The sequence below is a fragment of the Typopeltis vanoorti genome, chromosome 14, assembly GCF_054136105.1.
Source record: "Typopeltis vanoorti isolate ZY-2024b chromosome 14, IOZ_Tvanoo_1.0, whole genome shotgun sequence".
Lineage (NCBI taxonomy): Eukaryota > Metazoa > Arthropoda > Arachnida > Uropygi > Thelyphonidae > Typopeltis > Typopeltis vanoorti.
In genome coordinates this window covers 107,583,865-107,610,199 of record NC_143562.1, presented here as the reverse complement: position 1 = coordinate 107,610,199, position 26,335 = coordinate 107,583,865, and the positions used below count along the sequence as shown (strand labels likewise).

Below are 26,335 nucleotides of genomic sequence, written 5' to 3'. Positions count from 1 at the left end.
AAATGCTGCGGGTTCAAATCCCACCGTAGGCATGAATGTTTGAGATTGTCTTTGGAAATGCCAGTGGTGGTAGGCAGTAAATGGCAGTGGCGTACTTGCGGTCAGTTGGTGATTGAATGGTGCAGACTGAGTTGTAGAGCAGGTGCCCTCCCTCGATGAGTCCTTGGACTCCCCGGAGGCGTCAAATAATAATTATTAATTATTATAATTATTGTTATTATCTGTGTTTGCATTATTTGTTAAGCTCTGGTTATATTGATGTTTACCTTTTCTAAAAGATATTCTGTTTGATATATACTTTCCACCTTGTTCTTGGCTCTGAGTGCAAGATGAGAAATTGTTACAGTAGTTAATGCACCACAATCCAAACTTTGGTGATTGAATGGTGCAGACTGAGTTGTAGAGCAGGTGCCCTCCCTCGATGAGTCCTTGGACTCCCTGGAGGCATCAAATAATAATTATTAATTATTATAATTATTGTTATTATCTGTGTTTGCATTATTTGTTAAGCTCTGGTTATATTGATGTTTACCTTTTCTAAAAAATATTCTGTTTGATATATACTTTCCACCTTGTTCTTGGCTCTGAGTGCAAGATGAGAAATTGTTACAGTAGTTAATGCACCACAATCCAAACTGACTAGCCAAACACTAGTTAAGCAGAACCTTGAATTCATTGTGATGTGCATATGAGTTTGGCTTTCAATCATGAACTTCTGCTTGGATTTATTTTCAACAGGAAAGAAAGGGGTTGGGGGTTGATACAGTGAGATTGTTTTTAATTTTTTAAAAAAATATCAATTTACTAAAAAAAGTGGTATTTATTTCTTTATTCTTTAATTAAATTTCATTTCTTTATTTATTAATTCTTTTTTATCTATTTTTTTGTCAGAATCCACAAGCAACATTGTTAATGGAACTTTTGGTGGAATTCAGGCAAGCATCATCTATGCTGTTTTCACTACTCCAACGTAAGTTTGTTTTTATTTTGTATTGGTAAAATGTTCTACTATTCAACAAATTAATAGACTGGGGGGGGGGGGGGGGGGAGTAGTGGAGTTGTCTCCAATTTTTTATTAGCATATCTAATATACAAAAAATATTTTGAGGAAAATTATATCAGTACGATATTAATTACTTTAAATTTCAATTCACTTACTATTGAAATAAATTGAGAAAGAAGTCTGGATTAAGCAAGTAGGTTTAATTGGTGCTATTGTATTTTCAGTGGTGATATCGTGACTTCCTTACAACAAATATAACTTTACCTCTCAGAAATTTGTATGTATATGGAACCTTATTCTTGTAAATCTGTAGGTTATAGACTCTTCCCATAGCTAATGATCTATAAACTAATTTAAAATTATCTTTTAAAGCTGATGTGTGTGCACTAAAGAATAAGCAGCTTTGAATAGTTTAAGAGCATGAATATTCTCAGTGCTCATACAAAACTAACAACTTCTATCAAGATATCATTTTATTTGGAGAATATACAGTGAGGAAGACTGTTCACCTGAACAGAGAATGAAAGAGGATAAGAAGTTCATTAAGTTTAGAGGTGGACGGGAAGTGGATGTAGATCAACAACTGCACCCAATTCTTCCTAAGCAGAGCTGGAGAGGAATTGGGTCGAAATGTGTGAGCAATGTTCCATACAGATCTGGGATTTATTTATATATCTTTAAACATACCCTTCGCCTATGCAGCTTAAGTTTTCATAGGTGAAAATTGCAGCTACCATTTTTATCCATTGAACATAATTTTACCATAATTATTTCTTCTACCAGCTACATATCAAAAGCTCTTGAGGATTTTTCCTTGGCTTAATTTGTTAATTTCTGCTCATATTGCACTTTTGCTGCCCTTATCAGCTGAGTTATCTTCCTACTCATCATGCAACTGATTGCCATTACTCATTTGTTGCCTCCACAGTGCTTTCTAGATTTCATGCTTAATCCTTTTATTCATCCATTTGACACATACATTATTCAGCTTTTAGCCCTTCAGAATACATTCTCACGCATGCACACACACTATTAAATAGCTCTTAGTCGGTGTGCCCAAGCAGCATTATCTCTTTTCTACTTAACATTCCTCATTGCATGCCAGAGAGTTTAACTGGTCTTAATATTTGCTGGATTTTTTGGGGGTTGTAACCATTGGCTAAGAAGGTGTTAAGGATATGGTTAAGTTCAGTAGTTAGGGCATTGTTGTCTGAACAGATTAATTTACCCCTGTTATATAGGGTTTTTATAATCCCATATTGTTTTGTGTGTGGGGGGGGGGGGCGATTGTTGGTGAATGTATCTACCTGTATGGGTCGGTTTTCTGTAAACAGAGAAAGCCAGAGATTCATCAAGCCAGCATGTAATCAGTGTCTAGAAAAGGAAGACTATTGTTCCTTTTTTTTTTTTTTTTTTTTGGAACGGGGTTAATTAATCACTCGGTGTCACCACGTATATCAAAATCGCGTTAATCAAATCTAATAATCAATGGTAAAAATTGCAATTCGCCGATGATCAATTACTGTATTAATATTTCGCTTTATATGGTACTCTTTTAGGAAAGATAAAACATGAATGTGAAGTAAATGTTTAATAAATACTTGTACCTACATTATTTACATGAATTTTTTTTATCAAAAGAAGTTTTCAAGAATCGTTTGAACAGTTTTAGTTTTTTTCTTATCTGCATGAATTCTACGATAACAAGCAAAATGACTCTCCAGACCTTGGCAAACAAGCAATGAAACATAAAGAAAAAACACTGTATTTATAATACATGATGGTATACAAATTAAGTTAATACTGAATCCAACATTATTTCATAACCGAATACAGAAACTACAAGAGTTTCATGCTGAATATATAGAAACTAAAAGTTTCGGCGGATGCAAGCATAAGCAACCTTATGGGCAACTCGTAAAGGTGGAGTAAGCTCCGGATCACTTTCCTTAGTATTTTCCATAAATGTGAAGCACATCTCCTAGAGGACACGTATGATAAATAAGCCTATGGCTCTCTATTTCGATAATACATGATGGTTTATTTATTTTCAGTTACAATCTAGAAATTATTGAACAAAGAATAAAAAAACAAAACAACTAAACCATACTATACTGACATCAGAGGTCGCGGTATCTCTCAGATACAATTTACTGTCAAATATCACAAACCTTTACATAACATGTGTTAAACCAAACTGACAACAAAAAACAGTGCTGAATATCGCTCGTAACATATGAAAGTACAGCTACACATGACCTCCAATCTACACACTGAATTGTGTAAGAATATTTATATTTAACATTTTGCACGTATCTGTCAGATCAGCTGTGAGCTCTGCAGGACTAAAGCCGCATTAATCAAAACTCTTGCTGTGTATATCAAGGGATTTCCACAATTAATTTCGCCGCATTAATCAAATCCCGCATTAAGCAAGGGATACCTGTATGTAAAAAAAAAAAAAACCCTACAACTAATGGGAGGGGATGGAAATATGGTCCTAGCAAGTGCTCTCTCTCTGGGGTGAGACATAGAATACACCTTGTGCACTGGTGTGAAGTCATTCTAAAAATGAGTGTGATATTTTATGCAGCAGCAATACTCGGTGAGAGATAAGGGAAGTCATTGCTACTGCCAAGTTCTAAGGCAGCTTTTTTACATTTATAATGGTTCCTAAAATGATGCTCTCACAATCCTGAACTGGACTTACCATATTAAATGGCATAAATTATACATAAATTTGCTGCATAAATTTTGAATTAGTATAAAAGATCACTGTCATGCATAGGTATATAAACAAAAAAGAATGCATTGTGACTTGCATAATAAGGCATCAAGCTAGATCTGACATGTCAGATTTCAACAGGTAATAAAATGATTATAAAAAATTAGCAATGGTATATGTTTAATCGAATCACTTACCAAAACTTGAAAAGTGAGACTATTATATTTAATCTTGATTTGTGGAGGAATTCAGTTTGTTTCATTGAACTCTGGCAGAGATAACATGGCGAGTTCAGACTTGTTCAGATCTTGGTGTTCTTTAGCAAATGAACACTAACTTTCATCTTGGAAGAAAAATAACTTGCAAATAGGGTGTAAAGATACTTGAAAGTATTTTAGTTGCTAAAGTATCTTCTCTAACACACAGCTTAGATATGAATCTATAGAGACAACATAAGGTGTAAATATCAGTCTCTCTCTCACACAAACACAAAGGTCCAAAGACCTATGGCAAGTGTCAAAGTGTGAAAAAAAGTTAGAGGGAAGAAAGGAATTTCTTTATATTTCTTGAAGACCCAAGGATTGCAAGCATTGTGGAAAACAGCACAGAGAAAACTGTTTCAGAAAGCAGAGGTGTAGAGAATGAATGTAGGGAGATGAAATATGTGTTGACCAGCAACCATTCATGTTCATACATGATTAGAGAAGAAAAGAAGGATGATAGCAGTGCCCAATGAAATATCTATGGGGAAAAGACAATACAGCAACACAGTTATGGGAAAAGTGACTGAAAGGAGTGTGTGTGTGTATGGGAGGGGGGGGGTCATCAATTAAGCAAACTGCTGAATTGTTCTGTATACAATCAAGCATTTTAATGGGAGTAATAGGGGCACCATCCCAAATGTTATTTTAAGGTTAGGTGGACTTGTGCTTCATAAAGTGTCAAGAGTTGAGCAGGAGTGAAGCACTTTTTGGAAAGAAAAATGAAAACCAATCATTTAGAGAACAAAGAAGGTTATGGATCTGATGTGCTCATGCCAGGAAAGTTAAATGAGAGTTAACATGATAGAAAACTCACCCTGGTTGATGAGCAGAATATGGTCAAAAGTGAGAGACAGTGAGGCATGGACTTAATTCCTAGAAATGACAGTTACATTAAAATTTACCAGGTTATCCTCAGCCTACTTGAGAATGGCAAGAAGATCAGTATTTAAGACAAGGGTTAAAGAAGTGTCCTTTAAATGTGAATTACATGAGCACCACTACAAGGTTTTGAAAATAAAGAGGAGTGAGTACTGTCCTCAGCAAAGCTATGAACAGGATTGGTTGCTAAAAAGAGAGAGAGAGAGAAAGCATTAATGTACAGGAGGAAGGGTTGTAGGTGCAAGCACAGAGCCCTGGAGTACACAACAGCACTGACTGAAAAATCTGATTAAAGGAAACTATTCACCATGACCAGAGAAGATGATCAAGATAAGGAGGAATACCATAAGATGGTAGACTGGTAAGGAGGCCATGATGCCTGGCTTGATCAAGTGCTCTGGAAATATTGAGTGACCACTTGAGTTTCTGAAAACTTTTCATTGGCCTGCACCCAAAGGTAGGTGAAGTTGGCTAGATCTGCTGTGGAAGGAGAATGCCAAAATCCATGCTGATAATCGCCATAATTGGTTGGTATCCAAGTAGAATCAGTTGGAGGTTTATGACCCTTTCCATTATATTTCATAGTATTGAGATCAGAGCAATAGGGTAATAGTTTGGCTTACTTTTATCTCCCTTTTGGGGGGGAAGGGGGCTGGATAAAACATTGCTTCCAAGCTTTAGGATCGATACTAGATGAGCATTCATTCTGGAGCACACACTGCAGGACTACTATCAGGGAAAAGAAGACTTATTGGTATCAAAGCTACTGAGTATTTTTCCAATGCTGTTATGGCAAAATATCATGGAATAGAGCATCTGCCTTGGAGGAAAAGCAAACTGATGCCATGAGGTCTAACTTATCTCTAGAAGTTACTATTGTACCACATCAGGATACAAGCAGTATATATTTCACATGGGTTGGGTTTGTGCAAATAGAAAGATAGAAAAGGTGAATATATACGCACCCAGTTCTCCATTTACATGGAAGATTGGTTCCAGAAAAGACCGTGTAAATGAAAACCATGTAAAAAAGAATACAGTGCATATGAAAAAATAGAAGAGTGGTTCCAGATGTGAAAACCCAATATGAACAATAAGTTATTTTCAAACAAAATATATGAAAATCATTGAATAAAACTATTTAATTTTAATGAAATAAAATATATTTTATTTTAGATACTTATTTAAAGTACCAACCAAATGGCCTAGTGGTTAGCATATCTGCTCTCCAGCCAAAGGCTGCAGGTTCAAATCTCGCCATGGGCATGGATGTTTGTGATTGTCTGTGAAAATACTAATGGTTGGCAGTAGATGGCATTGGTCTAGTTGCGGTTCATTGTGGTTGGTCGAGACAGCGAATTGTAGAGTAGGTGCCCTCCGTCAATGAGTCTTCGGACTAACTGGAGGTGTCATGTAATAATCATCATCATCAAATTCCTGCCATGTACAGGATATGATAGTACTACATGAAAAATTTACATCATTACTAACTTCCTATCTATAATTCCCCCCCCAAATCAGTCTGTTACTTGTCAAGACTCCAACATTATCAGATCTTATATTCCTATCATATAAGTCACTGTTTACTATCAAACCACCTATATTTTGGTCATCCTCTGGGTCGTTTTCCTGCCAACCTGACAGAGAACACTCGTTTTGCTAATCTTTCCTCGCCCATTCTGTTTAAGTGACTATATCACCTGAGATTAGCTCTGCTGACGCATTCCTGGATGCTGACAATGTCGAGTTCTTTCCTAATATCCTCGTTTTTAATATGATATTGCCATTCATGCATCTGTTCATGCTCTTAATCTTTCTCAGGACTCTCATATCTGCAGTCTCTAGTCTTTGGTCAAGTGTTTTACTTCTGAAAATAGTTGGAATAAGAGACAAATTAGTTGGAACACTAAATTCGCTGTATACAAGACAGTGTTCAAACTAGTTTTAACTTATGTATCTGAGAGCTGGGTCAGAAGTGTTTTGCTTCTGACCCAGCTCTTAGATCCATAAGTTAAAACTAGTTTGAACGCTGTCTTGTATACAGCTAATTTAGTGTTCCAACTAATTTCTCTCTTATTCCATATGAATTTATTCCATTGACATCCTACCATACCAGCTTTGTTGATTCTCTTGTCTATTTCCATATTTAATTCACTATCTTCGCTAAAAATCGTGCCTAAGTAGTGGAAATGTTTTACTTGTTTCACAGGTTCTCCATTCACAATGCAGTTGAAATTTTCAGTGCTTCTCCCTATTTTCATTATCTTTGTATTGTTATTGCTGACCTTTATACCATATCTATTACAACAGTTATTCAATTTAATCAGGAAATCTTGCAAACTTGTAACGGATTTATTTAGAAGTATAACATCGTCAGCATAAAGCAAAGAGCTGACATTAACATCTCCAATTTTGATATCAGGTTTAATACCACTTTCCTTCATAATGTGATCCATATAGATAATGAATAACAGAGGGGATAATGTACATCCTTGTCTGATACCAGATTTAACATTAAACCATCTTCCTGTACTTCAATTCTAACTGCTGACTTACAACTCAAATAAAAACTAAGTATTGCTAGATATAATGCCCCATTGACACCATATAACTGCAGCGTATTGATATAGCTATTCAATACACCATATAGCGTATTGAATAGCTGCTCTCTTGGCATCTTGTGATATGCCTTTCCAGATCTACAAAACTTAAATACAGATATTTGTTATATTCTCATGATTTCTCAACTCTTTGTCGTAAAGTGAAGATCTGATCCTGACTGCCTCTATTTGGCCTGAATATAGCTTGTTCTTCACCAAGCTTTTCTTCTATGATCCTTCTCAACCGTTTCTCAAGTATACTTGCATAGATCTTACCAGGAACATTCAGTAGGGAAATACCTCTGTAATTCTCACATTCAGTTTTATTTCCCTTTTTATATAAGGGTACTATGAGAGCTCTACTCCAATCATCGGGAATTCGCCTCTCTGTCCAGGCTTTCGTACTATGCAGTGCAGCCACTGTAAAACTTTTATACCTGAATACTTCAGCATTTCTGGTCTAATATCTATTCCTGCTGCCTTTTCACATTTTAAGCCTTTGATGGCTTTTTCTACTTCAAGTATGGATATGTATGCCTGTTTTTTTTTTTTTTTTAATACCATAGTGCTATCACTGCTTGTTTCATTAGCAATTTCCAAGTAACTACTCCGTACTTCAAGGATATCCAACAGGTATTTTTTTCTCCAATTTTTTTTTTACCATAGTGCTATCACTGCTTGTTTCATTAGCAATTTCCAAGTAACTACTCCGTACTTCAAGGATATCCAACAGGTATTTTTTTCTCCAGTTTTTCTCGCCTTTATCATCTCTAATTCCTTTTACAACACTCTTTCCTCCATTTCTGAACTTCTTAACAAACTCCAGAAAATCTTGCCACCCTCTTGACATTTATTTTCTATGTTCTTGCCCAAGTCTTTCCATGACTTTTATTTAGCTAGTTTCACACAGTGTTTAGCTTTCTTACATTTCTCTCTGTATTCTCACTAAGAGCACAAGCTGACTTATTTGCCAGGAACTTTTTATATGCTTTCTTCTTTTCGTTCACTGCCTGTTTAACTTCCTGTGTCCACGATGGAGTTGAGATTTTTCTATCATTGCAGACAACCGCACCACATGCCTCTCTGGCTGAATCAATCAATGTTTTCTTCAAGGCTTGCTTTTGGTCCCTGTTCTCAAACACTTTCATTTTTTCTTCAATAATCTTTGTGTATTTTAGTCGACAGTTCACATCTGAGAGCTGCTCAACTTTTATTCTCTTTAAAACGTTCTTAAATGTTCTGCTTTTCAAAATGAAATTCCATTTTATCCTGCTCAAGACTAAATAGTGATTACTTCCAATTTCAAATCCTTTGTACACTTTGGTGTCCTGCACCAGGGAGAAAACATCACTATCAACAATAATGTAGTCAATCAGACTTTTCTTATTATTCCTTGCCTCTTCTCTCCATGTGAATTTGTGCACATTTTTATGTTGGAACATGGTGTTAGTAATAACCAGTCGGTGTCCTGAGCAGAAATCCATCAGGTATTTGCCATTATTATTAACTTTGCTCTTTTCTCAAAATTTTCTCAAAATATTTTTGTATGTCTGACAATCATTTCCTGAGAGAAAATCATCTCTGCTATTTAAATCTCCAACAAGGACCAATTTTTCCTTTTTTCATTGTGTCAGTTGCTCTCTCTAAAGCCTCAAAAAAATTCCTCCATTTCTACCTTAGTAGAATCTTCTGTGGGACCATAGGCACAAATAAGTCTCATTGTCCAGTTTCCCATTCTGATATCTTTCCACATCACTACTTGAGACTGCCTGCCATTCAAGAAGATTAGCCACATATTTAGTATTGAATACTATGGCTACTCCTTTTCCTTGATTGTCATTTCCTGAATATAAACATTTTGTATATATTGCTCAGAAAGATCTCACCAGTTCTTGTCTTTTTTTGTTTCGGTCACCCCTATTATGTCGATCTGGTACTTATCTAATTCCTCAGCTAGCTCCATTTCTTTGCCATTCAGGCTTCTTATGTTGATAGTACCGATCTTTAACTCCAGTAATGTTGAGTTGGGGTGTGTTTTATGATTTGTTCTAGTAGCTGATTTTTCACTGTTCGCCTTGTTTAAGTGGGTGACCTCCCAGCCAGGATGGAATCCTCTCATTTTGTACCATCATTTTTTTATTTTGGTTTAAGCCAATAAGAATACAATTTGTTCAGCTGAATCCCAAATTGAGTCCATTCTCGTTCATTCAGTATCCAAGTAGATATCTAACAGGGTGCACCACGAGAAGGTGAGGATTGGACATTAGGTCAGAAGCCCTGGTCAGTTCTCCGCATTCCTTGAAAGGCTATGTGGAGGTCTCCTCTCAGTTATACAGCTTTGACCCTTAAGCACCCCGTGTGTCTTTCTTAAAGAAAACTGTGTCACTAATAAAACAAATTCAAAAAGACCCCAAATCACTCGCACATATGGTTATTAGTTAAATTTTATTTGCTGTTACTTTCTGACAGTAGCCTCATTTCCTTGTGTGAGACTGCAATTAAATCACTTCCATCACTTGAAGCACTTTGGCTGTCCTGTTCATGCTGCAATGGCAAAACATTTTCCTCAGTGAAAGGAACTAATTTAGCACTAATTTCCAATAAGTCCGAAGTTTTTTTGTTTTTGTTTTTTTATTACAAACTCTGTAATTAATCATTGAGATCCTGTGTTGACTAGATCTTTGTATAATTTTTCATATAAGTTTTTCAGCATGTGGCTGGAACCGTAATAAATACTATTACTAACAATTTTTTAAAAAATAGGAAGTTATTAATATTTTTGTTCTTTAAAAAATGAGTTAATCACGCTACCGGCCAAGACCTCTATAGACGTCAAGGTTATCATTGATGTGAAGTGCATATTAAAATTGTAATACCATTGATATTACATTGAAATATATGATGGATATGAAGCGTATGAGGATGCATATTTTATCCATAATGGCCGGTAAGGTGGTTAACATGTAAAAGTCCCATATATAATATTTAACAAGGTATGATAAGTGATTGTGCTCAGTAATTGCATTTGTTTTTTTGGATAGAAATTACTAGTGAATTATATCATTGTTGAATATATGATTTTGTTCAATTTCACTTCTGATTAATTTGACCTGAAATATTTGACCCAAGTTTTCCACCATGTTAAGATATGTGTCGCATTAAAATTTCTGCACCAGATTTGAAAAAGCTACTCCATTAATGTAGCTGACGTCTTGTGATAGAAATTAATCTGGCTCAATTAAAAAATATCTTGTCTGATAGGGTAGCAAGATTTGGTATGTTACATCACCTTCATTTTATTCAACTGAATATTCCTTTTAGAGTGTCTTCACATTTCTACTTATGCACTTTTAAATGTTAATAATGGTATCAGATTAATAATAGTATGAATAAATTCTTTTACAGAAATAGTATCAGTGGATCAGCAGTGTGTGCATACCGCCTTGAAGATATCATTAAAACATTTGATGGCCCTTTCAAAGGCCAAGAAGACATTAATTCTAACTGGTTATCTGTTCCAAATGCTAAAGTTCCAGAGCCACGTCCTGGCCAGGTAATTTTTAAAGTTAAAAATTAGATACCAAAATGCTTTTGTTATCTCAAATGAAAAGTAATAGATTGAGCTTTAAAAATCAAATTAAAACCACATATTTAATATATGAAGTCCACATATATTAATAAATTTTTCTGAAATGAAAAAAATGAGTATTGATAAAGAAGAAAATCATTTTTGGGGTGTTTAACAGTCAAAGCTGTATAACTGGGAGGAAGCTTCCACATAGCCTTTTAAGGAATGCAGAGAAATGATTGGGCTACTGACCCAATGTCCAATCCTCGCCTCATGGTGTACTCTATTGGGTCTATCTACCTGGATACTGAATGAATAAGGATGGAGCTGTAGTTTGGGATATAGTCGATGCCGGATTTACTTATAAGCTAAAAAAGCTACAGCTTAGGGCCTCGCAATCTGCCCGGGCCTCAAATAAAAAAACAAAAAAATATAAAAATTGATAAAAATTCCTAGAAAAATCACTCAAATGAAGTCAGACATATCACTATGATAATGTTTAAATAATTTTAAATATACAAAATATAACATTAAAATAATTTTGGCGCATTGTAAAAGTGATTGAGATTTTTTTTTTTTTTTTTTTTTGAACTTTATTTGTCGTTTTTAAAACCCTTTAATTTCTGTGATTTTGTAAACGCATATTTTATTATTTTTTTAATAAAAATTAAAAGACTATATATTTTCATATATTAAAAAGGCATATTTTAAATTTTTCTGAGACCAGCTGATGTAATTTAAAACAGTAGGGGCCTCTGGGTTTTGTATAGCTTAGGGCCTCAGCAAGTCTAAATCTGGCCCTGGATATAGTCGACCAAATTTTATTCTTATTGGCTTAAACCATAGTGTAAAATGATGGTACAGCACCACAGAATTTCATGCCAGTTGGGGCTTTGCCCAATTAAACAAGGCCCTCATTGTTTTCATCACGGAGCCAGTGAGCAGCACAAAGTCAGCTACTGGAACAAATTCTGGAACACATCCCAACTCAACATCAGAGTTCAAGATGGGCACCATTAATGTAAGAAGCATCAATGAAAATAAATGGAACTAGCAGAAGAATTACATAAGTACGAGACTGACATAATAAGCATGATTGAAACAAAGAAGCCAAAAACAGGTGACATCATTCTAAGAAACAAATAAATGCTTTATATTCAGACAATAACAATCAGGGAAAAGGAGTAGCTAGAGTATTCAACACTAAATACAAGGATAATCTTCTTGAATGGCAGGCAATATCCAGTATCATGATGTGGGCAAATGTCAGAATGGAGAAATGAACAATGAGACTTACTTGTGCCTATGGTTCCACTGAAGGTTTTACTATGGAAGAAATGGAGGAATTTTTCCAGGCATTAGAGAAGACAGTTGATACAGTGAAAAGTTGGTCCTTGTTAGGAAAGTAGAGTAGGAAATGAATACCAGATGTATAGAAATGTTTTAGGAAAATTTGGGGAAAAGAGTAAAGAATAGTAATGGTGACTGTCTGCTAGAGATCAATTGCAGACATGGACTGATTATTACTAACACGATGTTACAGCATAAAAATGTGCACAAATTTACATGGATAGAAAATGCAAGAAATAAGAAAAGTCCCATTGACTGTGGTTATAGTTGGTAGCTATGTTTTTCCACTGGTTCCAGACACGAGAGTATACAGAATATTAGAAATAGGAAATGATCACTATTTAGTTTTGAGCAGGATAAAATTGCATTTCATATTGGAAAGAAAAGTGTGTACGAAAGTTTTGAAATGAATCTGTCAAGCAACTTTCAGGTGTGAACTGTAGTCTCAAATACACAAATATCATTCAAGCAAAAATGAAAGAGTTTAAAAACAGGAACCAAACCTTGGAGATTTGTGGCAAACTCTGGAGAAAACATTTTTTCAGACAGAGAAACGTGCGATAAGGTTGTAAGGATAGAAAGATCAGAATTCCATCTTGAACTCAGGAAGTTAAAGAGGAAGTCAAGGAAAAGAAAAAAGCATTAGGAAAGTTTCTGGCAAGTAAGTCAGCTTGTACTGTTAAAGAATACACAGAAAAATGTAAGAAAGCAAAGCGCTGTGTGAGAGTAGCTAAACAAGTCATGGGAAGGATTTGGTAAGAACATAAAAAAAAAAAAAATTCTGGAGGCTATTGAAAAAGTCTAGAAATGGAGGAAAGAGTACTATAAAAGGAACCAGAGATGATGGTAACATAAAAATTGAAGATACCGATATTCTAGATGTTTTGAGTAGCTATTTGGAAAGATTGCTAAATTAAATAAGCAGTGTTAGCACAGTGGTAGAAAGTACCCAACAGGATTGTAGTCAGGAATACATATTTATACTGGAAGTAGGAAAAATCCATCAGAAACTTAATGTGGAAAAGGCAGCTAGAGTAGATGAAATTTGACAGAAATACTCAAATATGTAGGTATAAAAGTTTTATAGTGGCTACACTGCATACTTTCTGTATGCAGTGTAGCCATACAAATTCCAAATGATTGGAGTACAGCTCTTGTGGTACCCATTGATATTGAATATGAGAATTATGGAGAAATTTCCCTATGGAGTGTTCCTGGTATTCTATTCTTCAGAAACGGCTAAGAAAAACTGTGGAAGGGAAGCTTGGTGAAGAACAAGCTGGATTCAGGCCAAATAGAGATTGTTAGGATCACATTTTCACTTTAAGACAAAAGTCAAATCTTGGGAATATAACAAGGATTTGTATTTAAGTTTCATAGATCTAGAAAAGGCATATGACAAGGTACCAAGAGGAAAGCTCTTCGAAACACTACAGTTGTATGTAATGAGACATTATATTGAGCAATACACAGTCGGTGTTTAAGCTGTGAGTAAACAATTATAATTGAAGATGGATCACGTTACGAAGGAAAGCGATATTAAATCTGATATCAAAATTGGCAATGTTAACCTTAGCTCTTTACTTAATACAGATGATGTTACACTTGTAAATAAATCCACATCGTCTTCAGGGTTCACTGACTAAGTTGAATAACTGTCATGATAAATTTGGAATGACAATCAGCAATAAAAACACAATGCAAATAAGCAGAAACATTAAAAACATCAACTATACCCTGAATGGCGAACCTCTGGAACAAGTGAAATACTTCAACTATTTAAGTACAAAATTAGTAAAGCATGATAAACCTTACTCTATACAACTCATCTCAACCTACAGAACATCAACCACCACCACCCTCAATGCTGATCTCTGAACCATCCTCCAATGGGGTTCAGATAACCTCATCAATTTCATTGCTAATAAAACCCATTTCTGTCCTATTTCTCATTAAAAAAAAAATTTTTTTTTCCCAGTATTCTTTTTGACAATACCTAAATTCCCAGAGAAGATGAAATTTCTCGGAATTACCCTGACATCAGGCCTCTCCCAACAGTTAACATTATACAAATCACAAATCTGCCTAGCTATCGAATACTGCTCTCGCATATGGAGCAGGGCCCCTAAAAGCTCTCTCAAAATGCTTGACTCAATACAGAGGAGAGCAGTTAGACTTATTAATGACCCATGTCTTACCCACTCACTTCCCCACTTTCGCACAGACGTTCTGTTTCCACAATATGTATATTCTACAAATAATTCCATGAGAAATGCTCATCTGAAATCACATCAACAATTTCCCCCACTTAGTACTAAGCTTGTTGGAACATGTGCAGCTACTGCTCAACATCTCTTTCACAGTGCACCTTGAAACAAATAGAACCAGTTCTTTTCCTCTTCCTTCATCCACGCAACTGCTGTATTATGGAGTCTTTCCCCTGTTGTTCCCTAAGGAATATAATATACAGTCTGTCAAATCAAATGTAAACAAGTTCCTCCTTTCTCAACTCACTACCCATATACAGTACTAATGTACTATAGGTTGATCAACCAATCTCGTGTATGGGCTCAACATAAAAAAAATTGAAAAAAAAAAAAGCTGGTATGGTAGGAAGTTAGCTGAATGAATTTATATGGAATACCATATTTACTCGAATATAACTCTCCCCTTGAGTATAACTTGCACCCCTGATTTTACTTTACAAAAAAAGAAATCAAAAAGTTTTGAATATACCTCGCACAAGAAAAAAAGTTCAAATACATTCACGCCAGAGTGATAATAACTCTCTCTCCACAGTAAACGTGCCTTCCCCAACAACTACTATACTGCAGACACAAGAAAAGTAAGCAGTTTTATTGTATCACTGAATAAAGTACAGAAACATTTGCAGTCTGTGTAATATATTTCTCAATAAATAGTGCAATTAGAGACAACTGGAATAAAAACGGCACTAACTAATGAATCACGTCCCCTCTCACAGAAACTATACTGTATAGACTCAAAACCATATGTTGCACTAACAAACGCTGTATCTAACTAAAAACTATTGTCCAATTTTCGATGTTATTAAGACATTACAAAAACGGAAGCAGCACACAAACAACCATAAAGCAGCATGTAAAGAATGATAAACTGGCAAAACACCACCCCTGTCGTGAATGTATTAAAACTAAGAAATATATAGTGAATGTTATGGCAGTTTCAGATATGGAATTCAGTTGATGAGAATTAACATTTCAACTCAACTGTCGGCTTGCCTTTGTCGTTTGGTAGTGCGATCTTTTAATATCGTACCAATTCATATGCATGTCTTAATAAGCTGCTCTATCTCTACAGGGCTACCATTACGGTGTTTCATGCTTTGCTTTGACTTCTCATTAGTCATTCATGAAGGAAGAAATAATGAGAAAGAAGATGACGCTATTTGGATAGGTGACTTTGACGATGCACACAAGGAAACTGCTCTCAAGGCTGGAGGTAATGATAGCAAATTGGATATTCTATTTGCTATTGTTAGAAATGGGTAGTTGATACCCATTTCCAGTTTTTTCCTGAAAACTTTATTTTCCAAAAATCCCACATATCTTGCACCACGATTATTTAGCTTTAATTTTGGGGAAAAAAGGGTGAATTACATTTGAATAAATATGGTAAAAGAAATTAGTTAAAACACTAAATTATCTATATACAAGACAGGATTCAAACCAATTTTAACTTATGGATCTGAGAGCTTGGTTAGAAATAATACTTCATCAAAGACTTTAGACCAACTATGAGAGTTCTGAGAAAGATTAGTGAAGTGAATAGTTGTCATTAATGGCAGTATTGTATTAAAAATGACAATATTGGGAAAGAACTTGCCATTGTTAGCAAAGCTAATATCAGATTGTATGGTCAGTTAAATAGAATGGGAGAGGAAAGATTAGCAAAACAAGTGTTCTTTGCCAGGTTGACAGGAAAAGACCTAGAAAGAAGACCAAGATGTAAGTGGATCGATTTCTTAGATGACAGAATTATAAAATCTGATAATATTGGAGTGGTAACAGATTAATTTGGTGTTAAATTTTGTTCATATAAACCTCTGAGTGTACTTATCATGTATTTGGTGATGGTAAATCTTTTCTATGAAATACTTAAGCCAGTTCTCCATTTCCTTATGCAGTAACTAAAGTAATAAAAAGAAAATTAAGTTAATTTCACAGCATAAGTATGCTGAGTGAACTAGTTCTCTTTATTGTTTTACTGTTAGTTATTTAAGAAAAACTGGTTACTTTGATGTAATTGTTCTGCGACCTGATGGATATGGAATTCCATGTCTGATGAAAGAATTTAATGATTCTTTATTGATAAACTTGATAGTGTTCTGGCAATTAAAAAAAAAAAAAAAATAAGTACATGTACATTCAGTTGAGCTAAAGTATTCTTTAAAAACCAATGAAAATCAATATAATATTGATTTTCATTGGTTTCTCAGCATAACCCATTGACCTTTATTTAAAAAATAAAAAAAAATGCTGCAAACTCACTATGCTGGCATACCCTGATGATAACTTACACCATGCATTGTATAAGTTCAAAAAAAAAAAATTCTTTTTTTTTTAAATGTGATGACTGGCCTTTAAACGCTGTAAACCTTTTGTATGCTTGGTATTATGAGTGAGGTTTCAATGAAATTCATCTACCACCAATCTAAATGCATAAGTGTTGGTTATGTCATGTTGAGTTTTTATTATTATTTGACACCTCCAGGGAGTCCAAGGACTCATCGAGGGAGGGCACCAGGTCTACAACTCCGTCTCCACCATTCCATCACAACTGACCATAACTTCACCAATGCCATCTACTGCCTACCACCACTGGTACTTCCACAGACAATCACAAACATCCATGCCCACGTTGGGATTTGAACCTGCAGCCCTTTGGGCTGGAGAGTGGATACGCTATCCACTTGGCCAACACCAGGCCGGCAAAGGGTGACGGATGACATACTGTTAGGATTATAATTGTTTCATTTCATCAATGTTCAGGCCACAGGAACATCTTCAGAGATCAGTCACATTATCTTAAAGCATTATATCTTGATGTTAGATCTCATCCTACCTAAAATATGAATCCTATCTTGGTAGTAATCTAATGCTTACATTGATAAGGAAAATGTATGTTTGAAACATAATAATTCACATTTAGTATGTATTAGAAAAAGGCTTTGCTGGACAGGGATATCCAGCCATGCTCTTGGTTTATAGGGCTGTCTCATCTCTTCTTTACTGTATGGTTAGGAAACTTTACTACATACTGCAGACACTTGAAACTCCTGAAAAGCATCACTGCTATTATCCAGAAAATTCAGTGGAAAGAGAGGTGCACTAAGAACAGTGTTTTGACTAACTGGCTACACCAAGTATTAAGGTAATGATTCGCACCACCAGTTTTGTTGGATTGGTCACCTCACCTGTATGCCAGATATCTGCCTTTCAAGACAGTTCCTCTCAGAACTAAAGGAGGAGGAAAAGAAGTTTGTGAAAGAGTCAGTGCTGTTATGGGAAGTTCAGGTTCTAGATATTTCAAAATGAAGTAAGTTAGCATCCACAAGATCTCCATAACTTTCTTCATTTTGAAATGGTACAGAGTGTCAATGCAACAGATGGAGAAGAGAAGGGGAAGGAATTAAATCACATATGCAAATACTCCTTAATATCACTTTTGGAGCACACTGCCATTGTGGATCACACATTGGTCTAATTAACAATCTTCACTGTTTCATAGGACGCTGCCAGTGAATGACAGTTTCTACGTGTTAAATAAATGGACCATTGTCCTGATTGACTTGTTCTGTTGTTATTACGTGACACCTCTAGGGAGTCCAAAAGACTCATCGAGGGAGGACACCTACTATACAACTGTCTCTACCATTCAGTTCACCAACTACACCACCGCCCACTATTACCACAGTCAATCACAAACATCCATGCCCACAGCAGGATTCGAACCCGCAGCCTTTTGGCTGAAGAGCTGATATGCTAACCACTCGGCCAACCAGGCCGGCTGTAATAGACATGTAATAGACCCATTAATGTTTGACCTTGGTTGTTGCATCAGTCAGGTGCTGATGGATCATAGTGCTGGTGTTTGCCAGATTTTTGGCAGCTTCTGTCAATCGTGTGTTTATAGTGGTGCTGGTTAATAATACGTCTAGTTCAGTGAATAGCCTCAGGATCTTAAACATCTCTCTGTAGTAAGTTGGTTTGCCTCTTTACCTTGTTAAGGATATCCAACATATGATCTAGTAGTCTTGATTTTCCCATATCTATTTATTTTATTTTTATTTATTATTTGTTCTTTTCTTTGGATGCAGCATGCTGATTTTAGGAGGACCGATTTCGTTTGCATAGAATTTTGTAGATTTTTTTGGGGGGGGGGGGGAGAAGATGAACAACATTTCCTATTCATCTCTGGCTTAAATGCTTTACACCACCAGATGAGGGTGAAAGCATTTAAGAGGATAGGTCGAATATATTATGATTTTTGCATGAGTTACAGGCACTGGAATGGAATGATTTTTCTGGAAGGTTTGGAAAGAATGGAAGGATTTTTTCTTTGAGAGATATTTCATTGGAAAAAAAGAAAAAAACATTTTGTGCTTTTAGAAATATACTATTATTAATACAGACCAGTATTTTACAAATAAACATTTATTAAAACCTACCAGTTTCGCCAGCAAACTGTCTGGCTTTTTCAAGGTATTACGGAGATATGAAAGTAAATGCAAATTAAAAGGAACATAAAAAACGTTGTAAACCAAACTAGTATCTATGGTTACACGTTTCGCTTGACAAAGATGGCTTGTTGTTCTTATTCATTATCACGCATGCGTGTTTGTTGTAGACTTGTAATGTGATTACTGGCTAGCTGTAGTTCAGATTGATTGAGAGAGAGGATCAAGTTTTTCCACGAACTGTTGAGAATTATACCCTGATTTCTGTTGAGGTTTCCGCCGGTTATTAGTACTATTGTGGCTTCCTTAAATACACGATGCCTGTAGTCGTCATCGAGATATGGCATGGAGCTGTTTTGCCAATCTATCATGTGGTTAGATGTGCAGAAATGATGTGCTAAGCCGGAAGAAATGCTTCTGTTGTGGTTCACATCACCAACATGTTCTTTTTGTCTAATTTCTAAACTTCGTGAAGTTTGTCCAATGTAGGCAAAACCACAGGAGCAGGGAATGTAATATACTCCTGGATATTTGTAGAACGGAACTTTATCTTTTGGAGATCCTAAAACTTGTCTGATGTTGGTGGTTGGTTTGAAGACCACTCTGATGTTGTTGGCTCTTAGTATTCTTGCTATTTGATAAGAAATTGACTTGATGAAAGGTATCACTGCAGTAGAAACGTGCTGACGGTGGGATTCTTCTTGTCTGGGGTTGTCATTGTATAGATATTTTTTGATGATGTTTTGAGGGTATCCATTTTGTGATAGTGTGTTGGCTATTAGTGAGAGTTCATTCTGTGTATCCTCCTCTTCTGATATAAACTTTTTGGTTCTATGTTTCAACATGTGGATAATACTCAGTTTGTGTGACTTGTGATGGTTTGAAGTATAGTGAAGATATCTTCCAGTATCTGTGGGCTTTCTGTAAATGGATAATTTGACACTGTTAGGTTGTTTTTATTATTAATAATTACAATGGATAATATGTAATTATCCATTTACAGAAAGCCCACAGATACTGGAAGATATCTTCACTATACTTCAAACCATCACAAGTTCACGAAGTTTAGAAATTAGACAAAAAGAACATGTTGGTGATGTAAACCACAACAGAAGCATTTCTTCCGGCTTAGCACATCATTTCTGCACGTCTAACCACACGATAGATTGGCAAAACAGCTCCATGCCATATCTCGATGACGACTACAGGCATCGTGTATTTAAGGAAGCCACAATAGTACTAATAACCGTCGGAAACCTCAACAGAAATCAGGGTATAATTCTCAACAGTTCGTGGAAAAACTTGATCCTCTCTCTCAATCAATCTGAACTACAGCTAGCCAGTAATCACATTACAAGTCTACAACAAACACGCATGCGTGATAATGAATAAGAACAACAAGCCATCTTTGTCACGCGAAACGTGTAACCATAGATACTAGTTTGGTTTACAACGTTTTTATGTTCCTTTTAATTTGCATTTACTTTCATATCTCCGTAATACCTTGAAAAAGCCAGACAGTTTGCTGGCGAAACTGGTAGGTTTTAATAAATGTTTATTTGTAAAATACTGGTCTGTATTAATAATAGTATATTTCTATCTATAAAAACGACCAAAAATGTATACCTTGAATTTTGTGTTTTTTTTTTTTTGAGGGTTAACAACCCCATATCATTAAATCTAATGCCAAGAAAGATGATAACATATCTGTTAAGTGAGTAAGTTTCCTTTACTGTAAATAACTGCAATTTACGGTTATTAATAACTAACTTATTAGTAACAGTAAATTGTATTTATTTAGCTCACGTCATTTTAAAGTACAGCTGAAGCATAACATAAACTTCAGTGATCAGGATGACATTCTGTGATGAAGCATCTGTGCAATGTATTTGTTAATGGTGATGAAATATTTGAGGGTTGGTAAAGAATGAACATATATGAGGGAAGTGTAATGGAAAAGTGTGTGAAACACGAGCCATTCGTGTAAGTTTGTAAAATGTGCAAAATAGCATCATAGAGAGACCTGTAGGAGTGGGTAAAGATAATCAAAATATGAATAATTGTTGTAGATTTTGAATAAAGATAACACAAAATAATGAAAGATGAGAATGGCTAGGAATCATATTGTGAGAAAAATACTGCACTTCTACAGGGGCTTTCACAGAACAAAAACATAAATTCATGGAAAAAGAGCTAGCTAGCAAGAAAGCATTCATTGTAATGTGCTAAAATAGATCTGTATTTTCTCTTTATTGTTCATTGTTCATCAAAAATATCTGTTTTGAAATGCAGTTGTGCCAGCTGAGTACATGCTGTCAGATGTTTGTTGTTAAACCATTTTAGCCATTGGTTAGATGCCTGTTATCTGTAATACAGCAAAGATCTCTTGCCTTTTAACTTCGAATCATTCATAGATCCAACTTTTCCCAAGAAAATACTTCTCCATATTATCCGAATAATTCTCATTATATTGAACTCATAAGTATCAGGAAGATATTTTAATGGCAGATAATTTTCTATAGTGAATTTTTCTTTGCCATTTCATTGCAGCTGTGTGAAACTTTAGTGACTTTTGGTGGTTTGGTATGGTACAGTGAGTAAAATTTCCTTAGCTTCAGCCACTTGGTTTGAATCATCAATTTCCTAGGCATGTTCAGCTGTGGATAAATTAACCTATCTTATCAAGAACAGTAAAATGTACTTTGCAATCCTATCCATAAAACACACAGATCAGCTCAAGAACATGTGCAATCAACAAGCACAGCATTGCCATCTTGTGATATTGGTTACTTCAGCACTACTCCTAAATGATGCAAGAAATGCTTAACTTACTAGGAAGTGTACCAGCTAAGTCTTTATACTGTCACTATTTCATTGTAGTTACTTTGAAATTGGTCTTGCAGCTTCAAATCCTAGTATTTTTGCTACAAATACTTCTTTTGCTGATTCATTTTCCATCCTGTTTGAGTACATTGCCTTCTTAAATCAGTTCTATTTTCCATGAGCACTTTCCTTCTCTTTCTTTAATCTGGTTTCTGGTCCCAGCATATCGTGGATCAAATGTCTCTTTGACTGATTTCTTTTGTTCCATAGACATCCATAAAATGTCTTACTCTATTCTTCTCAAAGAAAAATTGTGTCTAACTTTTTCACATATGCATACCCACATAATGCGCATGTGAACACAAACTAAAGACAAACTTGCATATTCATTATTCAGAATACAGTTCTGTTTTTGATTATCAGTGCATATCTTATGTTGCTTGTTTCCATATAGAATTTATCATAGCATGTACTTAATTTGGCTGAAGAACCTTAAAGACTTGTTCTAGATTTATTTAGAAGAATGTTATCTGCAGATTTAAAAAATAAACTTATTTCCTATTACTTCAGTAAGTGTCAGATTCAATACCACTTTACTCAATAGTATGGTATATATATATTAAAAATAACAGTTGAGGTAGCATTCACTACTGTCTTATGCTTGAAAAGGGTGTAAGGCACTGATGCCAAACATGCAAACATTATTCATTTCTAACTACTGATTTGCATCTTGAGTATAAACAATATATCACTCTTGATCAGAGATAGTTGTTGAAAGTTATTGTGACACCTCCAGGAAGTCCAAGGACTCATTGCAGGAGGGCACGCTATTCTGCATTGCTAAATACATCTCACCCTCTCCACTACTAATTCTCCTACTACTACCATCAATGCCATTTATTGCCCATCATCGCCAACAACAGTATTTTTTGTCTGTAAATTGCATGTGTTCAGAAGACTGATTAGTCTGTACGCGGGATGAAAAACCTGAGTTTCCAGGAGAAAAAACCCTGCTACCTCTGTATGAGATCAGCTAACTCGCCTTCAACTGAAAAAGTCCATATAAGGATTCCCCTTGTAACCCATGTCTTTTTCACTCGAAGGGCACCATGTTCTGCTGTTCTTCCAATTGCACTACGGTGGCACGTGAAGTTGTGCCACCGTCAAGTTAAACTTGACAAGAAATTATATTCTTGTTTAATCTTTTATCCAAGTATAAACAGACAAAGTTTGCACATCAAGTATCTTCACAACTAGGCTACTTGTATATGGAGGCTAATGACTTCACATTAATTGCTAGTATCAAATAATCCTTTTGGAAATGCATAATGCTAAGCATAGTGGAAAGGACCACTACCCAGACTAGCTTTAGCCTTCAGTGAGGTCTCATCAGTGGGAGTCAGACTCAGAAGAGATACCAAGGTGAAGTAATGCAGCAATATGAAGTAATGCAGAAGTCACATTTCCATATGAAAAGACATATCACCTTATTAAAGCACTCTGGATCAGAGATAGTTGGTGAGTTTTTTGTTTTTTTTCTTTGTAATTATTATTACATGACACCTCCAGGGAGTCCAAAGACTCATCAAGGGAGGGCACCTACTCTACAGCTCTGTCTCCACCACTCAATTCACCAACTACAATGAACTGCCATCCACCACCAGTTGTATTTTCACAGACAATCGCAAACATCCATGCCCACGGTGGGATTTGAACCCGCAACCTTTTGGCTGGAGAGTTGGATATGCTCACCACTCGGCCAGCCAGGCTGGCATGAAAAATTTTTTATTCATTAAAGAATGAAAAAATTTTTCTGTATGTACAGTTAATATTCACATCTTTATAATTCTGGGAAGAGTTCTGGATTGACAGTTTAAAAAAAAAAAGCTAAATTCAGAGGAACTGATCAAGAAATCCCTCAATATTGAGCTGAGCCTTCATCTGTGAAGTTTCTAAGAAACAGGAAATTGGAACATTTATGTGATCTGAAATGTCAGATTTTTTTTAATTGAAATTTCAGACTAGGATGAATGTTCATAGAAGCTTATTTGCATAAGGCTTTGAAATTCATAATTCTTGTGTTTTTAATAAAAAAAAAAAAAAAAAGTTTGATTGGAAAGAAAATGATCAATTTCTTTTATAAAACTTACATATTACATCATTCACATTATATCCATAAGCTTAGTCAAAAAGTGTGAACTAGTAAGTAAAAGCTACTTATTAGTTGAACTTGACAAAACTTCAAAAGATGAAACCTTAAAAGTGTACAGTAAACCTTGTATTTTTGTAAACAATCTATTTATAAATATGTTGGCTAGTATTAAATAGTACATAATTGTATCTAGCCAAAAGTGTACTGAAGGTACTCGCAGTCAAAGATCATGTAAAACCATTGTCTGGATATGTTAGAGACAATGGCCCTGAATTAAGATGAAAAAAAATTTCAAATTCCTGGGCATGAATTTCAATGCCCAGGAATTTGAAAGGAATTATTTCGCATTTCAGGATTTGGGGCTTATTGGAGTTTATCATGTGAAAATCAGAATATTTTAAAGTATTGGCTCAAAAGCTGACTCTTTGGATTTCAACTAACTGGTTTTACTTTTTAAAGTTTTTTGTAATATTTCTGTTTAAATTTAAAAAAAATACCTTGATTAATGAGGTTAATTAATCCCTTGATGTTACCGCGTATATCAAAATGGCATTAATCAAATATAATAATCAGCGGTAAAAAGTACAATTCGTCCATGATTGATTACAGTATTAATAGTTCGTTTTTTATGAAAGTACTTTTAGGAAAGATAAAAAATGAATGCAAAGTAAATATTTAATAAATACTTGTACTTACATTCCCCCATCCCAAAGGCTTTAACAGGCCTTTAAGGCCCACAACCTTCCAAGCATGCTTGGATTTTGTAACCGAAATATGAGGATAGAATGGTCACCCCTATGCCTTGAAGTATTCATGGCTGTATCCCTGTGTGTTCAAGGGGCCGGTTTGCCTGCTTGAGGGATGAAAAAACCCCAGATAAACTGGCGGAAAAAATCCTGCTATCCATGCCCAAGACCGGCTAACTTGGCTATGGCTGAGGCAGATCCTAAAGCTCTTCACGTTGTCGACGAGAATTGAACCTAGGACACTCCTTCCCCAGGCATATAGTTGTGAAGCGCAAAGACTAGGTTAACTGTGCGGACAGGCTAACCATACCTACATTAGTTACTGCAAATTTTTTTTTTATCAAAAGAAGTTATCAAGAGTTGTTTGAACAGTTTTAGTTTTTTTCTTATCAGCATAAATTCTACGATAACAAGCAAACTGACACCAATCCTTGGCAAACAAGCATTCTTCGATTAACATCTGGATCCATATCCATTACTTGCTGCTTAAGCGATTCTAAACTGCGAAATATTCCATCCAGTTCTTTGACTGTTATCTCCTTTGGAACCTCATCTTCACATTCCATTAGTTCGTTGTCTTCATATGCATGTTGTTGTTCAATTTCAAGAAGATCGTTGTCACTGAAATCTTTTGAATTTGAATCCAATAATTCTTTAACATCTTCTGCCTCAACACCATCAAAAATAGGTCTTCACCAATTGTGCATTCTGCAAAAGGTTTTTCCAAACAACCCTCATGCAGCCAGAAGATGCTTGCTCTCACGAGTCATGAATATTTTCAATTGCACGTTTAATGTTAAATTTTTTCCACAATTCTTGGAGCGTAATTGCATTTTTTCCTGTTGTTGTTTCTACTGCCTTTGAGAATGTCTTTTTTAGAAAATAGGCTTTGAAAGTTGCAATGACGCTCATGTCCATAGGTTGTAGCAATGATGTCGTATTTGGTGGGGAAAATAAAACTTTCACATTCTCACACAGATCATTAAGATAATTTGGATTACCAGGTGCATTATATTAGTTAAGCAATCTTTTGATACTTTATAGCCAGGCTTCTTCTCTTTTTGATATAAAAGTTCTAGATGGTATTTTTTTCCAATAGAGGCCAGTTTCATCTACATTGAAAATTTGCTGGTAATTGTAATCATTTTCTTCAATAATTTTCTGCATCTCAGCTGGAAATGTAGATACAGCATCTTCGTCAACACTTGCAGCTTCACCTGTTATTTTCACATTCTTTAGTCCAGCCCTAGATTTAAAATTTTTAAGCCAGCCTTTGCTAGCAGCAAATTTTGAATTGTCTTCTTTATATTTAGTCTCTTTAAGTCTTGAAAACAGGCTGAGAGCTTTGGCCATGATATTATAAGCACTAATTGGTATTCTCTTTTGATTGCAGTATTCCAGCCAAATAATCAACAGATCTTCCATTTATAGCACTTCAGTTACGTGTGCATTGCATACTTGTAGATGCAACTTTACCTTACTCGCAATACTCATCAGCTTTGGATAAA

At 35.3% G+C, this 26,335-nt stretch overlaps 1 protein-coding gene across 6 annotated transcripts in view; it reads left to right on the top strand.

Annotated features, from left to right (window-relative positions):
* LOC150099827 (semaphorin-1A-like) overlaps positions 1 to 26,335 on the top strand; it is a 405,107-nt gene that overhangs the window by 267,378 nt on the left and 111,394 nt on the right. For all 6 annotated transcript variants that reach the window (XM_090404329.1, XM_090404333.1, XM_090404331.1 and 3 more), the window contains exons 11-12: positions 892 to 970; positions 10,876 to 11,023. In XM_090404329.1, coding sequence (XP_090260455.1) covers positions 892 to 970; positions 10,876 to 11,023 — 227 coding nt within the window. The remainder of the gene's footprint in view (positions 1 to 891; positions 971 to 10,875; positions 11,024 to 26,335) is intronic.